This window comes from Cheilinus undulatus, linkage group 2 (genome assembly GCF_018320785.1).
Source record: "Cheilinus undulatus linkage group 2, ASM1832078v1, whole genome shotgun sequence".
NCBI classification, from domain to species: Eukaryota; Metazoa; Chordata; class Actinopteri; order Labriformes; family Labridae; genus Cheilinus; species Cheilinus undulatus.
The window spans coordinates 34,221,376-34,240,319 of record NC_054866.1 but is presented as its reverse complement, the minus strand read 5'-3'; the positions used below and the strand labels follow the sequence as shown (position 1 = coordinate 34,240,319).

Below are 18,944 nucleotides of genomic sequence, written 5' to 3'. Positions count from 1 at the left end.
ACATGAATTTAAGGCAGCCTTTTTCAAAATTTGAATGTCAGAAACAAGTAATAATTTGACAATCTTTTTGGTTCCAAATCAGGTAATATGAGACAATTCTGTGGGCCGGCCTGTTTGCAACTATTTTATTTTTTTAAACGAGAATATAATCTGGTTAAATGCAAATATACAACATTTCTTCACAGATTTTGTATAAATTCAGTATCTTGGCATACATTTTACAGCATCTGTGACATACAACCCAATATCAAACATTGAGGATGCAATAGCATTTTAAGACTGACTTTTAATGTGTGATTTGATGTTCACTTTTTCTTGTTTGTTTGTTACTTTGGCTCAGTTGATGTTGTCTTTTTAACTACTGTGCTGTGTCTTTGAGTCTTTTGAAAATAACTTTATGAATGAAAATTTATAATTTTTATTATTTAAATACATTTGTGTCAAATTTCAGTTTGAAACAGCAATTTAATACAAACTGCATTATTGTCAATGCAATATGTACTTTGAAAGCTTGATTTTTCTGAATTATTGCATCAAAAGAGCAATTCTGAAAAGTTTTCAGACCCTTTTGTTGTTGAATTTTACACGTCAGTATTTTTTAAACCTATTTTGTATTATTTTCTAATAAGACAACAAATGAAAGTCAGTGTCCTCAGGACAACCAGGGTGATGACCCTTTGTCTTTACTTTTTAGGGAGGTAAAAGTCTTTATTTAGATAAGAGGAAATAAAAAAATATATATGATATAAAACCCACAAAAGTGAAGTGCATACTGTTGAGATCAGGGGTCCAAGCTATGGCCTGGGAGCCAACTGCTGCCATTGGTCCATTTCTAAGTAGCCCAAAGCAAATGCTACAATCTAAAATGATATATGTCCCACTTTAGAACATGAAGCTTGTGTTTAACTGCGTTGTACATCTCAGCTTCGCATTCTTCTGTGTTAATTCTGGAAACAAACATTTTGACAGGACTAATTTTTTGGCATTTTTTCAGGACTAATTTGACGACCAGACATATTGACAACCAAAGTAGTAATGCTATCTTGATTCATAACTCCCTAAAAAAAAGGACAGGAGTTATGGCAGCAAATAGCAGCATGAATCATTCCCCTTTGCTTTACCAGTTGCTCCATCTCAGGGTCTGATTTCCAAAGCCTATCATGTTAATAATTTTTGGGGCTCCAAAATTCAATTTAGTTTGATGTTATTTATGTCTGGATGTGGAGTTGAACTGTCAGTTTCCCTTCTCTGCTGCAGGCAGTGTAGTCCTTATTTTGACCATGGGTGGATGCAGTGGTAGCCAGCAGGGCTGCTAGGGCTTCCTCAAAATTTGATTGGCCACCCAAAATTCTTTACAATGGTTCTTTGCCTTGAAAGCCATTAATGAAAAGCTGTGATGTTTGTTCATGTTTGTATTTAAACTATTTTATGTTCTGGACCCCGGGAAGAATAGCCGTGGCCATGTGCCAATGCTAATGGGGATCCCCATAAACAATAAACAATGATATCAGGTATACAAGACTCACTTAGAATTAGGGCTGTAGTCAACCAAAGAAAAACTTGGTCGACTAAAATCGCACCAGATCATCAATTAATCAGTTGGTTGTGGGACGGACTAAAACAAAACAAAACAAAACAAAAAAAGAAAAAACTTCATGTTATTTCTACATCAAACTTATCACTGACAATGTAGTCAGTGCATTTAGGTGGTAATTAAAATTCAAAATTAACCCAAAATGAACTTAAAAATCTTATGATTTTTTCAGTATAACCCTCTTATGTTGTAATGAAATAATAACCTTTTTTAACAAAATGTTGCCACAATGCTGACTTTTTTCAACATGTTGTCAATTAACAGGAAACAGAGTATAAATGTGCTTCAAGGGCTTTGGTGGGAGGGTCCTAGTGATGTTGTTTTACATTTCTGGGTATTTAACCTATAACTAATTACACTTAAAGGCACGAGTAAATTATATTTGAATAGTTCTATTCAAATATATATATATATATATATGTATATTTTTGTAAATTATATTTTGTAACACTAGATAACTGAAAAAATAAAAACACATGGCATCTCCCTCCTCAGCCCTGCAAAAAAAAAAAAAAAAAATGGATTCTTCCAGTTAAAGTAACACGTGCAATGTTCAACCAATAGGATTTTGGTCGAACATGAGGTCATCGACCAATTAATCGACTAATCAACTTGAGGCTGTCAGCTCTACTTAGAATACCTTTTTTCATCTAAATAGTTAGATACTTCCCACTGTCTATACCAAGAAACCATTATACCTGCAGAAAAAAGGAGAAAATTACACAAGCACCATCACTACTGCAAGAGCAGCTGCCATCACAAAACACTGCACAGGTCTTGATGTGACTGGCTGCTGTAAATTTCACCACCATACATAGTGTAGTCACACTGCCTCTTCGCTGTTCATATGCACAGCCACACAAATCAGGCTGGAGGCTCACTTTTAACAGCTTTTGTCCTTTGTTAGGGTATAATCATGCAGTTAAAGAAAGTTGTTATTAATTGTAAAACCTTTACAGAGTTCTGGTTTGATTGAAAAAGACCCATCAATTAAAGATAAGTGACCACCAGCAGAGGTGGAAGGTGCAAATCACTTGCTGAGCAGGACTGCAAACTCACCTACGTCTTATGGTGTGATTTATATTCTTGAGTTTATGTTCCTGCATTTTAAATAAGGAAAGGTAAAATGTTCTACAGTTTGCACAGTTATACACTGTTTCACTGTTACACGGTTTCTGGTCTGTTTCTGCTCATGATTTCTGACATCTACATTGACTTGTTTTCATTTCTCATCTGCCATGTTGATACTTATTTCCTTCCTCATTCTGTGCTGATTAGTCATTCCCTCCTCCAACACATCCAGGATCAAGATTCTGATTCCCTCCAGTCATCAGTGTTCGATATATATGCATTCATAACACTACGACCCCTGAGTGATGGACAGCGTTATTACAGCAGCCTTTGTGGCCTCACACTTGAAATAAGTAGAATTTGATGATGTCTGTAATGTGGCCGTTGTCCACAGCTCTGCTCCGGGAGTGCTGACATGCCCACACCACCGTCCTGACAGGATGTGCACAGCCGTAGGGATTTATGGGGGAATAAAGAGGATTTGCAACTGATGCCTGTGCCTGCGCGGTGGTGAAATCTGCTCAGCTGAACTCCCAGTGCTGCGTGCTTTACAGTTGCACCTCTGTACTGGAATGACTAATTGGTGCTGTGGTCAGTAACTGTGCATCTGTCAGCGTGGAGATCAGAGCTGCGAGCTTGTCCCCGCCCTGATTACGTGGAGGACTTTCAGCTTGTTCGCCTTTTTTCTTTTTAATAGTTTTCTTCTCACATAACAAGGCATATCACAGACTCATACACAAACACATTACAATTTATAGATGTAATTACATGGATATAATTGAAACAATGACTCTCTTGCTAAGCCCTCACTTTACTTTCACTGAATAGCCTCTCAATTTAACCCTTTCCCTGACAACAGTACATTCAGGCTTTGCTGAAGGACAGTCAATAGCCACTTTGCAGCATTGAACTGCTAACATCCTTGGCTTTTGTGTGAGTGTGTATTTTGCAGTTCAAAAGGGAAATGAACATAATGAGATGAGCATACATGGGCAATCTCCGCCAAATCATTTTCTGCATTGCTGTTGTAGTAGACCATCAACTGAACACAATATAGTCCCCCTGTTGAATTCCAATGCCGCCGCTCTGCTGCTAAATAGATTCCCAGAGTCCTTTGTAACAACCCAAACAATGATTTGAAGATGTACAAATACAGCTGTGACATTTACAGAGGTGCTGAAATACAAGTGTGGCTACAACTAATAAAATAACGAACGGAAATCGTGACAGTGAACTTGAACTCCTCCATGGCTGTTTTATTCTATCTTTAAGATTGGCAAAACTCTCCACACAAAAGCCGTTTGTCCCCATCGCCACTTCACAATTCCCTCTTCAACAAGTTTTTCGTGACAAGAGGAGATCAAGGCTAAAAAAGGTTGAAAAATAATAAAAATTTCTTCTTTCATCCTACAGTTGCCATGCTACTGAAGTACAAACCATCAGCAATAAAAATGAGGGCATAACATAAGTTCATTGGCACATAACATTCACTCTTATGTGCAAAGTAGAGCTCCCATAATCATTTACAATCACTTCATAGAGAAAAAGAACAATATTACTGCACTGAAACTTAAACTTTAGTGGTGGGCTGGCATTACTAACCTGCTCCCAAGAGACCAATTAAAACAGACCATTACAATATTTTCTTTCTTTAATAACTGTTTAAAGGAAACAAAAAACCCTTTAGGTCAGAAGAAAGCACGGCTTCAGCTGGGAATCTGAGTAAACAAATGTGTGAGAAAAAAAGTCATTAGCATTTCTAAATGATTCTTTAATTCTTCCAATGAAATACTTCAAAGAGTAATGATACATGTGAGAGTGAAAACAACACTGCTAAATGTTTAATGGCTCATTATGTTGAATGCTAAATCCACTCATAAGAGTCTGTGTGGAAGTCAATAGTGTGCTCCGAGTTCAGGCTAAAATCCCAGGACCGAGCAGCAGCGGAAATCTGTCAGCACATGAAGCAGTGCTGACGGAGCAAACTGACATGTATGAAATCATGCCAGGAGTAGAGTCTGCAAATTTTGCCTGAAACAAAATTGCAGAGTTTATTGGACCAAGCAGCAACCTCTGGTGCTGTGAAAATGAAGTCAGTGTGGAAATGCAACAAACAGCAGTCTGGCTGCAACAGCCAGTGGATCGCCATTTGGCCCCAGTTTAAAGCGCCCATTGTTGCAGTAGAAATAAACATATTTACAGCGTGGTTCAAAGAAAGGTTTTGGTTTTAAAAGTGAATTTCTCTACAGGTGAATATCCTACAGGGGATGAATTCTTTGGTAACATTTTACTAGGGATGTAACAATATCAAAATCTCATGTACGAAAACACCTCAGTAACAGGTCCACTGTAAGTTATTTATTGCGGCATCAAAAAAAGGCAAAAACAACAAACGCATGATGCAAACACAAACTCCAATTGCATTTTGAATATTACCATACGTGCAAAAAAGTGCCATAGGTGTGCAGTAGGCTTAAAAAATATCTATTTATACGTTGGCTCCAGTTGTTAACTTACTTCTAAAACCTTCGTGTTCCACCACTGAAAACAGCTGTAGGTCTTTGGCGATATATTCACTGACAAACCTAGTGAGCTCTCTCACTGTTCTACATATTGTTTGTTTGTCCATCACCTTTTCTCTTTTCTCATTTCTTGTCACTAAGAAACCAAAATGCTTCCACACGGCAGATTTAAAAGTCACTGGAGCCTCCGCAATCTCTAAAACATGTCACTCAGTTCTCCTTCGTCTCTTGTAGCATCCACTATTTTTACGCCGTTAGATCAAGCCAGCGGGTGAAGCGCAAATGATGATAGGTTCGTCACTGCAATATTGTTACATAACGATACGGTTACATCTTTACATTTTACAATAAGTTTACACCTTTAGCATTAATACAGCGTGGAGCTCTGCATATATTAAGTATTATTAACTGGTTTACATGCCATTCTAAGCTTAGTGATAAATGCTTTAATGGTGCTTTATTTGTATAGCACTTTTCATACATTGAAATGTAGCACTAAGTGCTTTACACACAACAGAAAATTAAAAGACAAATACATGAGTTTACCCCCCATCCCTCACCCACTACCCCCCACCCTCTTCCCCAATCTGTCAGCTATGCCAAAAATAATGAATTCCTTTCAAACAGGCATACTGAGGAAACACCATCTTAAAATTCATAATGAGGAAACACTGGAAATTAGGGTAAAATCTTAAAACAAAGTGACGGTAAATGAAATAAAAACAGAATGAGAGGATACTAAAATAATAAAAACAAAATATAGCTCAATAAAACTGTATTAAAAAAACACAAAAAGAGAGCTTGGTAAAGTTATGTTAAGAGGATAAACTAATAAAAGGCAATCCTAAAAGTAAAATATAGTGAGATTAAACCTGAAACACAGACAAAATTAAGATGATAAACTAAATTTTACTTAAAAGCAAAAAGGTAGGTCTTGAGTTTGGTGCAGCCCTCAGGTCTACAGGTCAGCTGTTTCATAGACGTGGACCGTAGGAACAAAAAGATGCCTCACCGTAAGTTTTAGGTCCGATTTTGGGTACTGTTAACAGAGAACTTCCTGAAGACCTGAGAGCTCTACTGGGCTCATAAGGTAAAAGCAAATCAGATAAGTAAGAAGGGGCAAGACCACAAAAAGCTTTAAAAAATGGTTAATAATCTTAAAACCTATTCTAAAACAGACAGGTAGCCAATGCAGAGACCTTAAAATTGGTGTAAAATGTGCGCTCTTTGTGGTTTTTGTCAGCATTCTTGCAGCCGAGTTCTAGAGGAGTTGTGAAATATTCTCTTTCGGAAGACCAGAAAGAAGAGTGTCACAATAATTTATTCTACAAGTGATAAAAGCATGAATTAATGTCTCTGCATTGGCTTGGGAGAGAAATGGTTGCACTAGGGCTATATTATTTAAAGGATAAAATGCTTTCTTGGTGATATCACGGATATGTGGTTCACAACTAAGATCTGAGTCAAATAAAACCCCTAAATTTTTTGCCTGCTGACACAGATTAAAAGATAATGCTTTGAGTTTGCTGACCAGTTTCTCTCTCTTGGCCCCTGTACCAATGACTAAAACCTGAGTTTTGTCCTGGTTGAGCTATTACTAACATTACTAACATTAGTACAACAAATTATCTACAAATACTTATTTACATTTTCAAAATACACATTTCATTCTGTATCAATATTTTGTTCAGTTGAGTGTTATTTAGACCTATCAGTGGTATTAGTACAGGTTGTAATGTATTAAACATGAGATAAAAAAAGAGAAAAGCAAAACAAAAAACAGCCCAATATCTCCTTATTTTAAAATTTTAAAGTAAATACAATTAAATATGCAAATTTAAATACATGCTTTTAGAGAAATGTATCATATTTATGATTTAAAGGGAAGCTGTAACGAAGTCTTAGCAGAACACTTTATATAAACACATTTTTCATCAGTGTTTGCTACTTCTACTTCTATGTCCATGAGAGTCTTTAAAACGCAGTAGCAGCTATGCTCAATGCGTTGAGTGAAGAGAAACCGTGTGGTGGGAGGACCGAAGATTAGGCCATCAGTCCTGCAAAGAGTTTGGATGTGATGGATCATCATCCAATTGTGATCCAGTTCTGTTTCTGTGGTTGATCAGCTCTTCATTATCTGAGTTTAAACAACAGCTCTTGATCAGCCCTAATCTGAAAAACAGTCAACTCTAACTACCTAATTTCACCTGTTTTAGCCTTCAGGCTAAGAGCTTAGGTCTGTGCCTGTTGGCACAATTCTTTTTTGCAGGCAGCACCCATTTCCCAATACATAATCAATGTAGTTCTGAGTTTAGTGTCCTCAGCAGCTTTTTTGTCCCCTATTCCCATGCTCGCAGATTAAAGTTGTTGAACTTTTGAGACGCTGCCACTGGTGTCGATGCCGGTTCACCCTCACCGGCCAAAATAAAAAACAAACTATCAATATGGTACAGGGCTTCTGATGTCAAGAAGATTAGGGCACGCTTCAGATCCATCTTTTTGCCTGTTATTAGTCAGGTGAAGATAACATTTCCAATATGGTGGGCACCATCGTTTGGCTACAAAACACCTCTTTCAAAGCTAAAAGAATGTCAGTGACGTGATCATGTTTTACATGGTCTGTGTCACGAACACATTTGTGGAAACGACCCTGAGGTCGTGCATCTCCACTGGTCTGAGAGTTTGGTATGTGTCACAGGATCATACAATGAAAAACTGTCCTTATGTCCAGGTCTCCCATGTTTTAAAATGGTTTAAGATTTAAAAAGCTCCAGTGTGTGGCCAGCCTTATTGGCAGCTATTTTCCAGCTCATCTCATCCATAAAGCACAACCACTAGTTTAACCTACCCCACCCTGGAGCCTCTTCAGTGTTTTCCTCCCAACTATATATACTCCTTTAGATCTGTCATCACAGGTCCAACCATCATGCTAAACAACAATTTACCCCCAACTGCAGCTCTGCAGAAACATAAGACCTTTTTAATCAAGTCGACAACATAATTCCTTGTTCCCTGTCTTCCCTCTGGCTCCTCTCGACTAGCACAGGGGAAGAAGGGGGTTACTGACGGCTTAGCCGGGATATGATGTCCCTGCCTTGGATCATCTCTGAGCATCTGACGAGCTGGAGTATAATCGCCACAGACTCCCTTTATGCCTTCAGAGCCGAGGATTCTGGGTAAATTCTACCCTCTTTCCCCCAGAAAGAAATTCGACTAGTGATGAAGAACCGGTGAAGGGCTGTTTTATCCTTCTGTGATACTTTCACCATCCAAGTTATGTTAATACACAACAGATTTTCAAAAGCTGTTATATTTTAGGGGTAATATATGCCATTGGAATGACATTTTATCAGCACTTAATAATGTGTTTAATAAATGTACTTGGCATGTTGCTAAATATTCCAGCTGTGTTTTGAAATGTTCGCTGACAACTCATTTAAATTTTGTTAATTTATGCACTGAAATTTCTCTCAGAGAGCACCTTAGTTCTTCCTTTATTAAGAATATTTACCTCAGGTTTTCTATCTCATTATTTCATTTTCACATTTTTTCCAGTTCTCTTTTGTAAACGTCCTCTTTCTTACTGCCATATCTAAATGTCTCAGAGGTTATTAATGAACTGATGCTACAAATGCTAATGTTTAGAATACATCAAATTATTTTACTGCCTTAATATGGAGATGATACGATTCTGTCTTCTTGTAATAGTGTTTCTTTTGTCGTCTCAGAGCATACAGTATGTCATTTGTTCCTTCTGGTAAATTTCCCATTGATTTTCAGTCAGCATATTGTATTATAGTTTGGGGGATCCAATTTTAACCACTTACTTGTGATACAATTGTTTGCTCTTAACCCTCTAAGCCCTCAGCTGTTTTGTAACCATTTTGTCTTGCCTGGACTTATAATCTTAAAAAAGCCTGTGCATAGTGTTTAGATGTGTTTTATATGTATTTGGTTGTGACTGGATGTTGCCTGTGATCCCAGTGATCTCTGTTGGGGTTTTTTGGTCCATGTTTCTGGTGGATTGTTGTTGTTTATGATGTGGCATACATTTGCACCATGAGTTAAGTTATCCACTGAGTTAGAATTCACACCTTTAATTTTAGGTGTTCCTAAAGGACTCATAGAGCATATTCTTCATCAGTATGTATTGCTTTTGTATAAGCTTGACTTTCTGCTTGCCACAGATTTTTTTACATAGAGAACTTTGAGTGTTAAATTCAATTCTATGAGTTCAATTAACACTGTACTTAAAGTAAACTTTAAATTATTATTATTATTTTACTTTTATTTGTGTAGATTTATAGACCAGTACTTTTTTACTCAAATTAAATTAAACCAGAGTACCTGTACATATACTAAAATACAAAAGTCTGTACTTTTATGCTCCTGTCTTCAACATAGGTGGGGCAGCTGCTCAAAACTGCTGTAAAGTCCAACACAAAAACAATGGAGGGCATTGAGGCGATGTTGTACTGGGTTCTCTGACTGTGGCTTTTTGTCTTGGCAAGGAGACAAAGAATATTTTCCCAGAAAATGGGTTTGATTCTTTTGTGGTCAGTCACTCCTGATGCTTCTCTAGCGATACTCTCTGACAGTGGAGTCAGTGGTGTGCACGGGGGGGCGGTCGTCCCCCCTCATGGCCCAATTGTTGAAAAATGCACGCTGAAGTGCCCTCTTGGGAGGCAAAATTTGTGTTAAAGTGCCCTCTTGGGAGCCAAAACGCATGCTAAAGTGCCCTCCTGGTTGGCAAAACACACTAAACTGCCCTCCTAGGTAGAAAAAAAACACACTAAACTGCCCCCTTGGCTGGTTAAAACATGATAAACTGCCCTCTTGGGTGGTAAAAATGTGTGCTTAAGTGCTCTCCCGGTTGGCAAAACACTACTGTTGCAATGACTTTTATGTTGGGCCCTTTTTTGATCTATATTGAACCAGAACTATATCTCACAGAACCAGTTTGGATTATCTTGTGCTAATATGGTGTTAAAATGCACTAGAATACAGGAAATGGCATCTACTTAATTGAAAATATTCTGGGGGAAGATAAAGTGCCCTCGAAAACACATGAAACTTAGTGCCCACTTCAGTGGCGAGAACGTGCTGTTTGTGCCCTTTTTTTTCTTTTTGCCCCTTGAAAAAGTTTGTGCCACTAAGCGGAGTCTTGGCTTCATATTTCAGTATCAGCTCTACTCCTTAATAATCTTTTCAAAGATGATGCCAAAAAAACATACCAGGCTTCAGATACCACAGAACAGGTATCAGGTACATTTCCTAATGGGAAGAAAGGGTGAAGTTGAGACAAGTCAAGCCAGTACCACATACTGGAAAAGCATGACAGCTATTTAAGAACCAATCCAGAAAAATGGGCAAGGACCTGAAAGGTTTAGCCTGCGGTCTACTCTGAGCATAGAAAGTGTTAGCCACTCAGAAATGTTTTTTTTTTTTTTTTTTTTTTTTGTGAGCACTGAGTATAGTGTATGTACTATTTTCTTTATTTTATTTATGTAAGAAGGGCTTGCATATTACTTCATATTGCATCTGTATAAAAAAAAACCACACACATATAAAAGTGTTTTTTCCCCTAATGTTCCCATATTAACCATTAGCATTGATCTCTAATCTCCATGTTCTACTAGAGTGCAAATTTGCCAAATAGTAGGTAGTAAATTGATTTTACATTATGCATTATAGGCAGTTAATTTCAATGTGTGGCTAAGTCACTAATCAATAAAAATTATTTTAAAAATGTGAAATGGAGTGAAGTCATTTAATGTCTATGTCAAACACAACAGTCTGCATTGCACATAATCAAATACTTGGTTAATTTCTTCAGAAATCAGTCTTATAGTCCTGTTTTTAGTGTGATATGTCTGACACAAGTACTTGGATCAGTAGAAAACAAGGTCACACATGTCACTCAACATTTTCATGAAACAAGATGTCAAGATGTGAAGTAAAAGCTTTTTTGTTTTAGTGTAAATATGCAATAAAAACAAGGTCTGAAAACTTCCCCAAACACATGAAAGAAAAGCTCCAATGAAAGGGTGACTTATCTCTCCCATGAGGTCTGCACTCTTTCTCTCTCTGCATCTTTTAAGACACTGAGAGACCTGACAACATGAACTCTCGTGAAACTTTGTGAACATGAAACAGCACAGAAGACGAGCAACTGTGAGATTGTGTGCTTTAACATGGCATTTGCTCTGACTTCACAAAACCACACTCAGGCTTTGAACACAGTTTGCAGGGCTACAACACGAGGGGGAGGAGAACTTCACGGAACAAGAGAAAGTGTGGCAAGTGAATTCCTGGCATTTTTAAAATCCACATTTTGTACGTGTGTATGTGACACACAAAATGAAGAGTGTGAAATATAATTTAGTACCCCTTTAATGTTCTCTTATATACGCCAGAAAAATGACAGCATGCATTTGTGGCACCTGCTGAGTGGATTAATGAATTTTAGCAGCTTGAAAGTTGGTCATACAGACACTGCCAAGTACTCATGTATTAGTAAAGCTAGCAAAATATATCATAAAATATGAAACTTAGGGGCAGGGCCACCTATAAGGGGGGATAAAAAGGGAGTGGCAAAATAGGCAGAAAGTGGCAAAAAGGCACTGCAGAAATGGAAAAAAGTGGAAAAAAGAAAAATGGGCAAAAATTTGTACAAATAGGTTAAAAGTGGTAAAACCTTGGCTGTCAAGCAACACGTGTATGTCTACATGTGTTGAGCTTGACTCTGGTTGCCTGCCTCCTCTCTCCAGCCTCAGATTTTGGCTAAACTAAACTAAACTAAAACTTAAACTAATACAGTACTCACGACTGTATGTGTGGGACCCCTTGAAAACAAGAAAATTCATGTTAAGGGGCTTTCTCCATGAAATATTTTAATCAATTAATTAATTTATTTAGTATAGCCTTGCATAGACCCCTGGTCAAACCTTCAGGCACCCCAAAGGGGTCCTACTTTAGGAGTCACTGGTTTAAGGGCTGCACGATGGCTCAGTGGTGAGTGCTACTGCCTTGCAAAAAGAGGGTTCCTGGTTAGAATCCTGGTTGGACAGGGCCTTTCTGTGTGGAGTGTGCATGTTCTCCCAGTGCAAGCATGCATGGGTTCCCTCCTGGTGCAAAGAAATTCCCATTAGGCTGAGCCTCCCTCTTGCTGAGTGACAGCCAGGTTTGGCTCCAGCTCCCTGTGACCCCAAAAGGGATAAGTGGCATAGATAATGGAATGTTATTTTTGGTTCAAAAAGTTAACAGGCCAGCATATTGATTAGGGATGTAACAAAACCTTGCAATATAATATAGATTAATACAAATATGGTCAATTGAAATCATTTTAATATTATTGCAATACTCTATTTAACCAGCAAGAGATGCTTACTATTTTTGGCTTCACTTATTTTATGTCAGACATCTTTTTATAATTTAGAAAAAAATCACAAATAAAAAAGATAAAAAGTCCTATTTTGAACCAGATAAGTATCATATTGTGAGCTGAGATGCATTGTTTGATCTCTAATACTGATGGCTCTTTTACTTTCATATGTAAGTATTTGTGAGGATAGCTGAAGTTTATGCATACAACAATGTACTGATTGAAGCTTTAAAATCAGGATCATATGCAGCAGCAGTTCGGTGACCTCTGATTACGACAGAATATCTCAGCTGGTGGTGCCATTGGCTGTGCCATTCACACCCGGGTTATAATGAATGAATAAAAAATCAGGCTGTGTACTTCCTTATTGGCGAGGGGGAAACGCTATGCTGTGCTGTTATGCTGATTAAGGTAGTGCAAAGCAATCTACTGCAAGCCAGCTTACCATTGCCCCTGTGACAGGGTATTTAGAAGAGAAGTGAACTGCTAGAAAGCTCAATTACATCCTCCCAGCATGTACTGCATAAATCACGGTAAATCCTCTTTCAGGGCTGTCTTTCGGAAATTACTGGAATGCTACGGCAGAAAACACAGAGTCGGCTGCATCGCTGTAACTCAGAGGTGAAGAGGAAGAGGAGCTTAAGGGGGCAAAAATGCAGAGTAATGCACACTTGCAACTTGTGAAAAGCAACTTCCTGTGGGTGTGAGCCACACCCAGAGGGAGGCAGCTTGATCACTGGAAAGCTGCTGATAACTTTGTGCATGGGAGAAAAACGTAGCTGTGAAGTGGCAAATTTCAAACTCACAGGCAATAATTTAAAACATTTCTTACTCTACGAGTGCTGTGATACTGTGAGCTGAGATAAAAACGTCAAAAATGAATGCATAAAGTGCCATTTATGAGACTTCTGACCTTATTCTTTATAAATACAGTACACACACAAAAAAACCCATTGAAACATAAATTGTTTGATCAGAAACTGTATGCCCCTGATATCTGAAAGCTGCCACTTTAAAATACTGGAGCTTTTGATGCAGTCTCACGCTGAGTTTCAGGCTTATTATATGTATGTTTCCACTCCACGATTCATAGCTGTATTAATTCCTGAAACGCTCATGACAAAAGGGCCAAAATTGCCATATCTCTAAAGCAGCTATTGATAAAGCGATCCATTCTTTAAGGATAGTTTTTGTATCAAAATGTCACATTCTGGCATATCCAAATGTCACCTCCCAAGGTTGCCTTGCCATCTGTCGAGCCTTAGCAGTGCTTTTGAATTAATAGCCGTGAAATAAAAAAGGCTAATATTGAAATAAACTAAGTCAAAGAATAAAGTAGTGAGTACAGAGGATGCCAAAGGTTGCTGTACTAAATTAACCACCTTTTACTCCTTTCATATGTCCTTTAGAAAACACTTATTGATGTTTTTGGGCCAGCACAGATGAAATGTGAGTGGCATTTGTAGGGAAGATGTAAAGGGCATTATAATATGATGGATGGGCCGGTTGAGATACGGCTGCAGATGCTGATAAGATAGCAGAACAGCAAAGCAGAGACTACGTTTCTTCAGATCAAACATGCGACAGGAAAAGGGCTCTGACAAGTGTCTCTGACAGCCCTGCGCCACCTGTCCTCAATGTCACCCATCAGCTGTACTATCTGATTAAAACTGGCCATCCACAGTCGCTCTTTGCCTTAGGTACAAGACCTCACACTTTCTCTCCCAGATCAGTTCTGCATGCATCTCTCACATTCACTCGCACACACAGGATCTCTGAGAGGGACAGGAGTGGGGGCATACAGTACCTTGCGTGTTGACTGGGTTGGTGGTGGGTGTGGGGCTAGTGGTGGGAGCATCTAGATGAAAAGAGTAAAAAAATAAAGAACATGTGTAAGAAATAAAGGACGACAAGAGTAAAGAAAGAGACAAAAGGCATTGAAGGTGAAAAGCTGGGTTGTAAAAAATTACATCATGCAAAGTTTATCTTCTGTTGAGGACTGGGAAAACCACGCTAGCATACATGTTAACGTCAACATGCTAACATGGGACAATGCTCACATAATTTAGGTGTTATGTTTACAATTGTCACCATGTTAACTTATGCTGCGTTCAAGGCAGAGATGAAAAGGCAGAGTTTTCCAGCTGAAATAAACTTTAATCTGTAAATGCTTAAGGGGACCATGCTGAGTGTAAATAAAAAACATTACAAATGGATGTTTCCCTCTCTTCCCCTGAACCCAATATCTTAAAAAGTTGAGACACTCTGTGGAATATAAACAACAACAGAAAGTGATGATTTGGAAAAAGTCAAAACCCCACATTTAATCAAAAAGCACCAAGACATCCATGAAAATGTTGAATCTGTGATATTTCAAAGTTTAATAAAAGTTTGTATATGGCCATTCCCAATTTTATACTTGTAACGCCATCAAAAAAGCTGGACATGGTCATTTTTTAATACTCTACTCCAACATGTCCATGCAGGCCTTATATGGGTTGCATGTGTGCTACAATATGAGTCTCATGTGAGCTTGTGGTGGCCCGACCTGTGGTTGCCCATACAGTAGGATCTATTATGGTCTCATATGGGCTGATCCCACCCAAGTCCACATGAGCAATCACCAGTTGAGCTACCATGGGACCTGTGGACAAACCAGCATGGCAGCCGTATTGAATTTGACACATCATGAAATGTGAAATGACAAAGGAAGACAAGTTTAAATCCTACAATGAGCAAAAAAGGGATGATTAACTTTCAAAATGACAAAAAACAGTCAACTCATTTCACTTTTTTCAACTTAAATATGGGGTTTCAATGTTGCAAATCTTCATTGTTTTTTGCCATTAATATTTTTCAAAATTACTTTTGTTATTAAAAGAAGTTGTAGATCATAATAATAATCCTAACCGACCTTTGTTTAAATCCCACAAATTTTAAAACAAAGTCATCTTGAGAGGGCACAAAGAGAGCATGATTAGTCCATGGACCAGTATTAATAATAATAATAATAATAATAATAATAATAATAATAATAATAATAATGATAATAATAATAATAATGATAATAATAAAATAGTAATAATGATAATAAAATTAGAAGAGTAATAACAGTGGTGATAACAATACCAGTAGCAATAACAATTATAATAATAATTACAATATTATTTAAAATGATAATAATACAATTACATTATAATGATAATAAAAATAATTTCAATAATAACAATGGTAGAAGTAACATTATGAACAATTATTACAATAATGTTTATGATAATAAAAATAAAAATAATGAAAATAATAGTAACAGAGACAATATTGAAAAAATATAAGAGGAACAATAATCACAATAATGATCCATTTGTTTATAAAAATAATAATTATTATCATCATATTATCATTATTATTAAAATGAGAGTAATATAATAACCATAATGATTATTATTCTAAAACTTTAATAATAAAATAATAATAATTATGATAATGATAATTGTTAACATTTTATCCTCATTTACATTTCTGTCTTGTATCTATGAGACAGCATGTGTTCAAGTGGGTCTCTAATTTTGAAAATTTTTAACAAGTCTTTTTCTTTGGCAGACCCTGGCGATCAGAGTGTGCAAATAAAACCACATTTGTTTTTTGAACCAGGCTGTAAATGTGTGCTGTTTTCTGTCAAAATTAACATTTTAACATAGGTGTTATTGTGACGTCTTGGGCTTTTACAGCCAGCCTATTGTGGACAATCAAGGAACAGCAGTTTTTTACGTTGGGGGTCATTTTATATCACCAGAGGTTGGTGCTTGATCCCAACTTACTAGTATTGTATTGTATGTTTCAGTTGTGTAGTATGATGCTTAATGCCAAACATCTGTAAGGGCATCACTGGCATCCATATCAAGTTTAATACCTATCCATCCTGTAATTATGGTATTAAAAGAAAAAAAAGAAAAGAAAAAAAGTCAACTTGTAGGTCAGCAGGAGGAGAAACAGGTGATAATGAAACTGTTGGCCTTTATCCTCTGGGAAGTGTTACAGAACCATTAATGTTTGTATGAAATGTCATGACCATCCATCAAACAGCTGTTAAGATTTTCAGTCTGGATCAAAGTGTTGGCTCCACAGAGCCACGCCTGCTGTTGTTAAAGGAGCAAAGAAAAGGATGCAAGTATTTCCTTGTGTTAGATTATATGTCATTATCCGAGGCTATTGTTATTCTTTTTTGACATATTTTCTAATTAAATCTGAATAATAAGTCTGACAATCAGAGAGAGGTGTTGCTATTTTCCACAGCCTCTCTCAATAATTAAGTCAAACTGCAAATTAAACCAGCCTGGTGGTCTCCTGCTGCAGGCGCGAGCAGCATCCTGCACCCTGTGCTGATTAGACCTGTCACTAAACACCCCCCACCCCACCCCACTAAATAATCAGAAAGACAAAGATGGAGGGCATTTCAGGTATGTGATGGTACTAAAGAGGGCTGAGGGGAATATGCTGCCGGCTATGGTGCTGGACGTGAGATAGCACAACCCCTCGCTGTGGCATCGACGCAGCAGGGGAAATTGGCTGGCTGTCTCTGTGCCTTTACTGGCTGCACTCCATCAAAAGGCAGCAGTGGGGGACCACACACTCCCAAACTAATGATAAAACATCAAGGACAGCATAATGTTGCCGCCGGGGACGGAGTGTATGGCGGAGGTGGTGTTGATGGTGGTAGGGGGGTATCAGGGTATCGGGAAGAGATTCTGCTCTCACAGTATTTGAAGAGGAGGGTGGGCTAGATTTCCTTCCCTGTGACCGAAGGCGGTCTGATAGCTGAAATGTCAGTGTCGGGAAGAGGGGAAATTGGCCATTCAGAGGAAGAGGGTCTTCACAAAGGCCGGGATAGGATGTGGCACATATAATATCCAGGCGAACAAGAATTCTCCATGGGCAATTTCCAGGCTGGATGACTCGGGGCTTGGCATTATGAGGGCTGAAATATGAGTGTATTTTGGAGAGGCCATATTTTCAGGGGGCATTTGTATCAGGGAGGAATTTGATATGAGAAAATTTAAGCATAAAGTGAAACAATGTAGAAGAAATTGTTTATCCATGCCTGCTTAAAGTTGCTTGCCAACATGACAGCAGGGAGGAGGTTGCACTTTTTTCTTTTGTCTGTTTTTCCTCGTTGCTTTAACATTAAGTTTTATAAGATACGCTTCAAAAACAGGCCATTGTATGTCTGTGATTTATGCTATTATGGCTTATATAATTTTGTAAGAACATACATAAGAAATTTATAATTAAAAACCATCTTACAAGAACAGTTACAGGCTGCTTTGGAATTATAGAAGAGCAAAATAAAGAGAGAGGAAATGAGCTAAAATCTGTGAAAAACTAGACAAACTAGAGCGGACTAGATGCAAAATTTGGGTTCAAGCCACCCTCTAAAAATCTTTGAAAAGGCACTACATACTCTGAGACTGATAAAATTAGATTAGTAGCTAATCTGGATACAGGCTACACTAGCTACAGTCATGGACAAAAGTATTAGCACCCCTGGAACTTTTCCAGAAAATACACCATTTCAGAAATTGTTGCAATTTCAAATGTTTTTGCTACACACGTTTATTTCATTTTGTGCATTGGAACAACACAAAAAAGCAGAAGAAAAAAGCCAAAATTGACATAATTTTACACAAAACTCAAAAAATGGGCAGGACAAAATTGTGGGCACCCTCAGTTTAATATTTGGTTACACACCCTTGGGGAAAATATTACCTGAAACCAATCGCTTCCTGTAACCATCACCAAGCTTCTTACACTTCTCAACTGGAATTTTGGACCACTCTTCTTCTGCAGACTGCTCCAGGTCTCTCAGATTTGAAGGGTGCCTTCTTGCAACAGCAATTTTGAGATCTCTCCATAGGTGTTCAATGGGATTTAGATCTGGACTCATTGCTGGCCACTTCAGAACTCTCCAGCGTTTTGTCTCCAACCATTTCTTGGTGCTTTTTGAGGTAAGTTTCGGGTCATTGTCCTGCTGGAACACCCATGACCTTAGATGCAGGCCCAGCTTTCTGACACTGGGCCCTACATTGCGGCTCAAAATCTTTTGATAGTCTTCAGATTTCATGATTCCTTGCACACAGTCAAGGCACCCAGTGCTAGAGGCAGCAAAACAACCCCAAAACATCTTTGAACCTCCACCATGTTTGACTGTAGGTACTGTGTTCTTTTCTTTGTAGGCCTCATTCTGTTTTCTGTAAACAGTAGAATGACGAGCTTTTCCAAAAAGCTCTACCTTAGTCTCATCTGTCCACAAAATGTTCTACCAATTTTTCTCTTCCGCCCACGTCCAGGGAGATTAGCCACAGTTTCATGGGTTATA

At 37.9% G+C, this 18,944-nt stretch overlaps 1 protein-coding gene across 3 annotated transcripts in view; it reads right to left on the bottom strand.

Moving 5' to 3' along the window:
* cadm1b (cell adhesion molecule 1b) overlaps window positions 1-18,944 on the bottom strand; it is a 314,331-nt gene that overhangs the window by 14,574 nt on the left and 280,813 nt on the right. For all 3 annotated transcript variants that reach the window (XM_041813540.1, XM_041813548.1, XM_041813530.1), the window contains one exon: window positions 14,379-14,429. In XM_041813540.1, coding sequence (XP_041669474.1) covers window positions 14,379-14,429 — 51 coding nt within the window. The remainder of the gene's footprint in view (window positions 1-14,378; window positions 14,430-18,944) is intronic.